This window comes from Chiloscyllium plagiosum, chromosome 5 (assembly GCF_004010195.1).
Source record: "Chiloscyllium plagiosum isolate BGI_BamShark_2017 chromosome 5, ASM401019v2, whole genome shotgun sequence".
NCBI lineage: Eukaryota > Metazoa > Chordata > Chondrichthyes > Orectolobiformes > Hemiscylliidae > Chiloscyllium > Chiloscyllium plagiosum.
The window spans coordinates 120,220,646-120,230,797 of record NC_057714.1 but is presented as its reverse complement, the minus strand read 5'-3'; the positions used below and the strand labels follow the sequence as shown (position 1 = coordinate 120,230,797).

General features: G+C 42.6%; 1 protein-coding gene across 5 annotated transcripts in view; it reads right to left on the bottom strand.

The window, feature by feature from the left end:
* adck5 (aarF domain containing kinase 5) overlaps window positions 1-10,152 on the bottom strand; it is a 132,165-nt gene that overhangs the window by 56,002 nt on the left and 66,011 nt on the right. For all 5 annotated transcript variants that reach the window (XM_043690929.1, XM_043690930.1, XM_043690931.1 and 2 more), the window contains one exon: window positions 8,841-8,954. In XM_043690929.1, coding sequence (XP_043546864.1) covers window positions 8,841-8,954 — 114 coding nt within the window. The remainder of the gene's footprint in view (window positions 1-8,840; window positions 8,955-10,152) is intronic.

Sequence of the window (10,152 nt, the reverse complement as noted above, 5' to 3'; positions counted from 1 at the left end):
AAGAGTCGTGAGGTGATGTTGCAGCTGTACAGGACCTTGGTAAGGCCGCATTTGGAGTACTGTGTGCAGTTCTGGTCGCCTCACTTTAGGAAAGATGTGGAAGCTTTGGAGAGGGTGCAGAGGAGATTTACCAGGATGTTGCCCGGAATGGAGAATAGGTTGTACGAGGATAGGTTGAGAGTGCGCTAGGCCTTTTCTCATTGGAACAGCAAAGGATGAGGGGTGACTTGATAGAGATTTATAAGATGATCAGGGGAATAGATAGAGTAGACAGTCAGAGACCTTTTCCCCGGGTACAACAGAGTGTTACAAGGGGACATAAATTTAAGGTGAAGGGTGCAAGGTATAGGGGGGATGTCAGGGGTAGGTTCTTTACCGAGAGTGTGGTGGGGGCATGGAATGCGCTGCCTGTGGGAGTGGCAGAGTCAGAATCATTGGTGACCTTTAAGCAGCAATTGGATAGGTACATGGATGGGTGCTTAAGCTACGACAAATGTTCGGCACAGCATCGTGGGCTGAAGGGCCTGTTCTGTGCTGTATTGTTTCTATGTTCTATGTTCTATATAGGATCAGTGTAAACCCCAAAGCCTTCTATAGGTATTTTAGGAATAAAAGAATGACAAGAGTAAGATTAGGGCCAATCAAGGATAGTAGTGGGAAGTTGTGTAGAGTCAGAAGAGATAGAGGAAGCACTAAATTAATATTTTTTTGACAGTATTCACTCTAGAAAATGACAATGTTGTCGCGGAGAATACTGAGATACAGGCTACTAGACTGGGTGGGATTGAGGTTCACAAGGAAGAGGTATTAGAAATCCTGCAGAATGTGAAAATAGATAAGTCCCCTGGGCTTGATGGGATTTATCCTCGGATCCTCTGGGAAGCCAGGGAGGAGATTGCTGAGCCTTTGGCATTGATCTTTAAATCGTCATTGTCTACAGGAATAGTGCCAGAAGACTGGAGGATAGCAAATGTGGTTCCCCTGTTCAAGAAGGGGAGTAGAGACAATCCTGGTAATTATAGACCAGCAAGTCTTACTTCAGTTGTTGGTAAAGTGTTGGAAAAGGTTATAAGAGATAGGATTTATGAATCAACTAGAAAAGAATAATTTGATTAGAGATAGTCAGCACGGTTTTGTGAAGGGTAGGTCGTGCCTCACAAACCTTATTGAGTTCTTTGAGAAAGTGACCGAACAGGTAGATGAGAGTAAACCAGTTGATGTGGTGTATATGGATTTCAGTAAAGCGTTCGATACGGTTCCCCACAGTAGGCTATTGTACAAAATGCAGAAGAATGGGATTGTGGGAGATATAGCAGTTTGGATCAGTAATTGGCTTGCTGAAAGAAGACAGAGGGTGGTTGTTGATGGCAAATGTTCATCTTGGAGTCCAGTTACTAGCGGTGTACCGCAAGGGTCGGTGTTGGGTCCACTGCTGTTCGTCATTTTTATAAACAACCTGGATGAAGGCTTAGAAGGGTGGGTTAGTAAATTCGCAGACGGCACCAAGGTCGGTGGAGTTGTGGATAGTGACGAAGGATGTTGTAGGTTACAGAGAGACACAAGCTGCAGAGCTGGGCTGAGAGGTGGCAAATGGAGTTTAATGCGAACAAGTGTGAGATGATTCATTTTGGTCGGAGTAACCAGAATGCAAAGTACTGGGCTAATGGTAAGATTCTTGGTAGTGTACATGAGCAGAGAGATCTCGGTGTCCAGGTACACAGATCCTTGAAAGTTGCCACCCAGGTTGACAGGGTTAGGAAGGCAGTGTTTTAGCTTTTATTAATAGAGGGATCGAGTTCCGGAACCATGAGGTTACGCTACAGCTGTACAAAACTCTGGTGCGGCTGCACTTGGAGTAATGTGTATAGTTCTGGGTCACCGCATTATAAGGATGTGGAAGCTTTGGAAAGGGTACAGAGGAGATTTACTAGGATGTTGCCTGGTATGGCGGGAAGGTCTTACGAGGAAAGGCTGAGGGACTTGAGGCTGTTTTCGTTGGAGAGCAGAAGGTTGAGAGGTGACTTAATAGAGACATACTGGCAGGGAAATTTGCTAGAACTGCTTGGGAGGATCTAACCTAGCAAGGTGGGGGGGTGGGATCCAGGGAGATAGTGAGGAAAGAGATCGATCTGAGAACAGAAGTGAGTCAGTCAGGGCAGGCAGAGACAAAGTAGGACTAATAAATTAAACTGCATTTATTTCAATGCAAGGGGCCTAACAGGGAAGGCAGATGAACTCAGGGCATGGTTAGGAACATGGGACTGGGATATCATAGCAATTACAGAAACATGGTTCAGGGATGGGCAGCTTAATGTTCTAGGATACAAATGTCACAGGAAGGATAGAAAGGGAGGCAAGAGAGGAGGAGGAGTGGCTTTTTTGATAAGGGATAGCATTACAACTGTGCTGAGGGAGGATATTCCTGGAAATACATCCAGGGAAGTTATTTGGGTGGAACCGAGAAATAAGAAAGGGATGATCACCTTATTGGGATTGTATTATAGACCCCCTAATAGTCAGAGGGAAATTGATAAACAAACTTGTAAGGAGATCTCCACTATCTGTAAGAATAATAAAGGTAGTTATGAGAGGGGATTTTAACTTTCCAAACATCGACTGGTAGGTAGAGGGAATGCTGGACGACTAAAGAAAGGGAGGGTGTGGTTAAGAAAAAGGAGGAAGCATATGACAGGATAGATCGTGTGAATCCTTAGAATAGTATAAAGGCTGTAGGAGTATACTTAAGAGGGAAATCAGGAGGGGAAATTGGGGACATGAGATAGCTTTGGCAAATAGAATTAAGGAGAATCCAAAGGGTTTTTACAAATATATTAAGGACAAAAGGATAACTAGGGAGAGGACAGGACCCCTCAAGGATCAGCAAGGCGGCCTTTGAGTGGAGCCACAGAAAATGGGGGAGATACTAAATGAATATTTTGCATCAGTATTTACTGTGGAAAAGGATATGGAAGATATAGACAGTAGGGAAATAGATGGTGACATCTTGCAAAATGTCCAGATTACAGAGGAAGAAGTGCTGGATGCCTTGAAACGGTTCAAGGTGGATAAATCCCCAACACCTGATCAGGTGTACCTGAGAACTCAGTGGGAAGCTAGAAAAGTGATTGCTAGTTGTCTTGCTGTGATATTTGTATCATCGATAGTCACAGGTGAGGTGCCAGAAGACTGGAGGTTGGCAAACATGGTGTCACTATTTAAGAAAGGTGGTAAAGACAAGCCAGGGAACTATAGACCAGTGAGCCTGACCTCGGTGGTGGGCAAGTTGTTGGAGGGAATCCTGAGAGACAGGATGTACATATATTTGGAAAGGCAAGGACAGATTAGGGATAGTCAGCATGGCTTTGTGCGTGGGAAATTGTGTCTCAAACTTGATTTGAGTTTTTTGAAGAAATAACAGATGATTGATGAGGGCAGAGCAGTAGATGTGATCTATATGGATTTTAGTAAGGCGTTCGATAAGGTTCCCCATGGGAGACTGATTAGCAAGGATAGATCTCATGGAATACAGGGAGAACCAGCCATTTGGATACAGAGCTGGCTCAAAGGAAGAAGACAGGGGGTGGTGATGGAGGGTTGTTTTTCAGACTGGAGGCCTGTGAACAGTGGAGTGCCACAAGAATCGGTGCTGGGCCCTCTACTTTTTAACATTTACATAAATGATTTGGATGCGAGCACAAGAGGTACAGTTAGTAAGTTTGCAGATGACACCAAAGTTGGAGGTGTAGTGGACAGCAAAGAGGGTTACCTCAGATTACAAAAGGATCTGGATCAGATGGGCCAATGGGCTGAGAAGTGGCAGATGGAATTTAATTCAGATACACGAGAGGTGCTGCATTATGGGAAAGCAAATCTTAGCAGGATGTATACACTTAATGGTAAGGTCCTAGGGAGTGTTGCTGAACAGAGACTTTGGAGTACAGGTTCATAGCTCCTTGAAAGTGGAGTTGCAGGTAGATAGGATAGTGAAGGCGGCATTTGGGATGCTTTCCTTTATTGGTCAGAGTATTGAGGACAGGAGTTGGGAGGTCATGTTGCGGCTGTACAGGACATTGGTTAGGCCACTGTTGGAATATTGAGAGCAATTCTGGTCTCCTTCCTATCGGAAAGATATTGTGAAACTTGAAAGGGTTCAGAAAAGATTTACAAGGATGTTGCCAGGGTTGGAGGATCTGAGCTACAGGAAGATGCTGAACAGGCTGGGGCTGTTTTCCCTGGAGCGTCGGAGGCTGAGGGGTGACCTTATAGAGGTTTACAAAATTATGAGGGCATGGATAGGATAAATGGACAAAGTCTTTTCCCTGGGGTCGGGGAATCCAGAACTAGAGGCCATAGGTTTAGGGTGAGGGAAAAGATATAAGAGAGACTCAAGGGGCAACGTTTTCATGCAGAGGGTGGTACGTGTATGGAATGAGCTGCCAGAGGATGTGGTGGAGGTTGGTACAATTACAACTTTTAATAGGCATCTGAATGGGTATATGAACAGGAAGGGTTTGGAGGGATATGGGCCGGGTGCTGGCAGGTGGGACTAAATTGGGTTTGGATATCTAGTTGGCATGGATGGGTTGGACCGAAGTGTCTGTTTCCATGCTGTACATCTCTATGACATAAGATAATCAGAGGGTTAGATAGGGTGGACAGGGTGAGCCTTTTTCAAAGCATCGTGACGGTGAGCACGAGGAGGCATAGCTTTAAATTGAGGGGTGATAGGACAGATGTCAGAGGTAGTTTCTTTACTCAAAGAGTAGTAAGGGTATGGAATGCTTTGCCTGCAACAGTAGTAGATTCGCCAACTTTAAGTACATTTAAGTCGTCATTGGACAAGCATATGGATGTACATGGAATAGTGTAAGTTAGATGGGCTTCCGATTGCTATGACAGGTCAGCGCAACATCGAGGGCTGAAGGGCCTGTACTGCGCTGTAACGTTCTATAAGTGTCATCGCAGACCAAAAAGACATTACCAAACTTCAGCCATGTTATGGACAGGAACAAACAGTCGCCTTAGCAGACAGCATGGAAGCAAAGGGCACCACTGCACAGACCCATCAGAGATTTGGGAAATATTGAAATTGCTAAGTTACATTTTTCTTTCATAATTTTACCATTTATTTTAAGTTATTTCCTTTGTCAATATAGGAATTTAGCAATTTAAACTACAGTGGTACTGTATTTCATCTTGGAGGGTATATAAGAAATGCCCTATGGAGTCTAACTCCAATGTTAACATGGATTCTTATCGTAATCCATGTTTCATTAAGCCTTTTCACTTAAAAGTTGTGGTTTCAGGTACTCAACCTGAACTTTAACTGAGAACAACATGCAAATGCCTTTTAAAGCAAAGAACAGACTTAAAATACAAAACTTATATGGTTGTGGTAAATTCTAATTTTCAGCATTGTTCTGATGAAAGCAATGCTCAAATTGTCTCTATAAGGGATGGTTGAATTATACATGGAAGAGTAAAAGATGTAAAGCTCGAATAAGAGTCTTGCTTAGCTATCACCAAGTATTCAAGGTACTAAGATACCTCAGTTTTTAAAACAAAAGTTGTTAAAATCCAACATACAAACTTACAAGAAAGAGATCAAATCTGTTAAAAAATAAAGTCCATAGCTAGATTGAGGTGTGGGATGGATTTTTGACTCAAGTATTTCCACACACTAAAGTATTTACATGACTAGCCATACACACAGGAGATGCCAAATGTAACTTTGCAGATTTGATATTTTGCTTTTGCTCGAAGCCTCACTGACTTTTCCTCCTCTCTGACCTATCACCTCCATCCCCACCCTCATTCACCTATTGTACTCTATGCTACTTTCTCCCCACCCCCACCCTCCTCTCATTTATCTCTCCACGCTGCAGACACCCTGCCTCTATTCCTGATGAAGAGCTTTTTGCCCGAAACGTCGATTTTCCTGCTCCTCGGATGCTGCCTGAACTGCTGTGCTTTTCCAGCACTACTCTAATCTAAATGAACTTGGAAGGCCCTATATAGGCAACAAGCAAAACAGAGGTCATTTACAAAAAACCTCGCAAAAACTGTACAAAACACTACATTGGACAAAGAGGCAGAAAACTAGCCACCACAATACATGAACATCAACTAGCCACAAAAAGACATGATCCACTCTCACTAGTATCCTTACATACAGATAAGGAAGGACACCACTTCAACTGGGCCAACACATCCATCCTCAGATTAGCCAAACAGACATGCAAATTCCTAGAAGCATGGCAGATTTCAACCGGAATACTATCAACAAACACATTGACTTGGATCCCATTTACCATCCCCTAAGAAAAAGAACAGGAAGTGATATCACCACCGGAAATGACATCACCACCTAAGGAACCCAAACGTATAAATAGAAAGCAGGCTACACCACCAGTGCTTCTTCCAGAGGCTCACTGAAGAGGTTACCTATTATGACGAAACGTCTGAAAATGAACCTTCCAGCTCAGCAAGCAAACCTACATCCAGTTTCCCTAATATTGACTAAAGCTAAATCAGAATTGTCCAGTTGACAGAAAATAAAGTTTGCAGAGCAAGTTAAGGTGGCAGATGTTATCGATTTAATAATGAAACAGTTGGGTTTTGTGAACCCTGAGTTGCCATTCAGGAAAATCGAAATGAGAAAATTGGAATTCCAAAAGACTTAGACTTTAAAAACAAAACAATATTGTACAGGGCAGAAAAAGGAGAAAGAAAATGAGGAATGAGAGCAAACAAGAATTTAAATTAAAAATGACTATTAATAAAAGTTAAACCAAAGGCTTGAGAAGACCTGGAAGAGAAAATTTCTCGTCATAATCCACAGCTCAGCCAAGAGATGTTTAAGTCATTTAAGACAGCAACACAACTCCGGTGGCTAAAAACAGATTAGACCTTGTCCATGCAACGTAAATTGACAGGCAAAGCACAAGCAATTTATGCATGCCTGTGAGAGGAACGTTCAAGGGATTATGTAGTGAAAAGGGCTATTCTAAGCACATAAGTTGGTCCTCGACACACGCAAGCTGACATTTCAGAACCTATGGAAACAGCCTGGACAAATTAATGCTGAGTTTGAGAGAATTAAATAAAACAAGCTGACAAGTGGTAAGAGTGGTAAAGCCTGAGAATACTTACAATGCTGTCAGAGAAATTGTTCTTTTAGAAGTATTTAAAACTTCCTTACTTTCTCTAATCAGAACTCACGTGGAAGACCAAAGGTAGCAACGGCAAAACTATAGTGACTGATGATTATGAACAGATAGAACATAGAACAATACAGCACAGAACAGGTCCTTTGGCCCTCGATGTTGTGCCGACCTGTGAACTATCCTTAGCTCATCCCCCTACACTATCCCAAAATCATCCATGTGCTTATCTAAGGATTGTTTAAATCTCCCTAATGTGGCTAAGTCAACTACATTAGCAGGTAGGGCATTCCATGCCCTTACCATTCTGCGTAATGAACCTACCTCTGACATATGTCTTAATTCTATCACCCCAGAGTTTGTAATTATGCCCCCTCCTACAAGCTGACGTCATCATCCTAGGAAAAAGTCTTTCACTGTCTACCCTATCTAATCATCTGAACATCTTGTATGTCTCTATCAAATCCCCTCTTAGCCTTCTTCTTTCCATTGAGAACAGACCCAAGTCTCTCAGCCTGTCTTCATAAGACCTTCCCTCCAGACCAGGTAAATCTCCTCTGCATCTTTTCCAATGCTTCCACACCCTTCCTGAAATATGGGGACCAGAACTGTACACAATATTCCAAGTGTGGCCGCACCAGCATTTTGTATAGTTGCAACATGATATTGCGGCTCCAGAACTCAATCCCTATACCAATGAAACCTAACACACTGTATGCCTTCTTAACAGCACAATCCACCTGGGTGGCAACTTTCAGGGATTTACGTACATGGACTCCAAGATCCCTCCCATCCACACTACCAAGAATCTTTCCATTGACAAAGTACTCTGCCTTCCTGTTATTCTTCCCAAAGCGCATCACCACACATTTAGCTGCATTGAACTCCATTTGCCACCTCTCAGCCCAATTCTGCAGTTTATCCAAGTCCCCCTGTAATATTCTTCCAAACTGTCCACTACTCCACTGACTTTAGTGTCGTCTGCAAATTTACTAATCCATCTACCTATGCCTGTGTCTAAGTCATTTATAAAAATGACAAACAGCAGTGGTCCCAAAACAGATCCTTGTGGCACACCACTAGTAACTGGACTCCAGGCTGAATAGTTTCCATCAACCACCACTCGCTGCCTTCTTCCAGAAAACCAGTTTCTAATCCAAACTGCTAAATCACCCTCAATCCCATGCCTCTGCATTTTCTCCAACAGCCTACCATGTGGAACCTTATCAACCTGATTGAAGTCCATGTGTACCATGTCAACTGCACTACCCTCATCTACATACTTGGTCACCTTCTCCAAAAGCTCAATGAGGTTGGAGAGACACGACCTTGACAAAATCATGTTGACTATCTGAAATCAAATTGTGGCTTGCTAGATGATTATAAATCTTATCTCTTACAATCTTTTCTAAAACCTTTCCTACAACAGAAGTAAAGCTCACTGGTCTATAATTACCTGGGTCATCTCTACTGCTGTTCTTGAACAAGGGCACAACATTTGAAATCCTCCAGTCCTCTGGTACTAAACCTGTAGACAATGACGACTCAAATATCAAAGCCAAAAAACACTTCACACCATTATCAATATTGCCTTCACTAAACACTGCAAAATGATTTGGAAATGTATAATGCTAAAGTCAATATGACAACCCTTCAATTAGCACAGGGAATACTTACCTGGAGGACCCAACGGAACGCAAACTTCGGATGCATAAACTGAACTAGACCCAAGAGGAATTCCAGTGTCATGATATCTCCATCAAACCGATCCCGTAGATCAATGAACTGCACCTGGAACAAGAGGAAGTGTTCAATTGCAATCAGACCAAGTTTACGAGCAGATTTAAGAAAAAAAGAGCTATGAAGTGCTTGAGAACATCCCAAACTCTTGAAATGCACAAAAGAGCAAGTTGTTTCTTTATTAAATCATTGTAACTTTCATTCTCACCTACTTTACCATCCCCTCCTTTCCCAAGTCGTTATTTGAGATATATCTCCTCTAGTGTACATTGGAGTATGGACTTTTAGCATGTTAACATACCCATCATAGAAACACCCACATGACTTGTGTAAGCTCCTAGTCCCGAAACATGTTGATGTCCACTATTTGAATATATTCCTGTATGTGGGGAAGGAATGGTATTGAATGCAACAGGTTCTGGGGACCGTAATTATCGTGAGAATTTTAAGGCCAGCTGATCCACGTTATTGTAATTTATGTTTTAACAGATAAACTATAGGTGAACAGATATTTGAAAAAAGCAAAATGATGTGTTAGCCTTATTAGACTGAACGGTCTATGTATTCTTATGCGGTAAACAGGCACCGCTGGCAAGACCAACATTTGTTGCCCATCTCTAATTGCCCTTGAACAAAGTGGCTTTCTGGATGATTTCAGAAGGGCATACTGCTACAGATCTGGAGTCACGTCTAAACCAGACCAGTCCAGGGTGGCATATATATCTCCCCAAACGACAGTATAGAACGAGATGGTTAACAATCATTAAATGGTTACTATAATCACTTTTAAAAGGTAGATTTTATTGAATTGTAATTGCACTGCTATGGTGGGATTCAAACCTAAACATTATCCTGAGGCTCTGAATGGCCAGCCCAGTGACATTACCAATATGCCACATCTCCCTATTCCTGTGTTGTTATGAATAAACCTAAGCTCATTAATGACTACACTAGACAAATTTGAGAGGATGAGGGTGAAATTATTTGCAATTTAAAGCAATTAAACTATTTATTACTTTGCAATACAAAAAGCAAGTGTGGGCAGCACGGTGGCACAGTGGTGAGCACTGCTGCCTCTCAGCACCAGAGAAGCGGGTTCAATTCCCGCCTCAGGCAACTGTCTGCATGGAGTTTGCACATTCTCCGTGTCTGCGTGGGTTTCCTCCGGGTGCTCAGTTTCCTCACACAATCCACAAATGTGCAGGTTAGGTGAATTGGCCATGCTAAATTGCCCGTAGTGTTAGGTGAA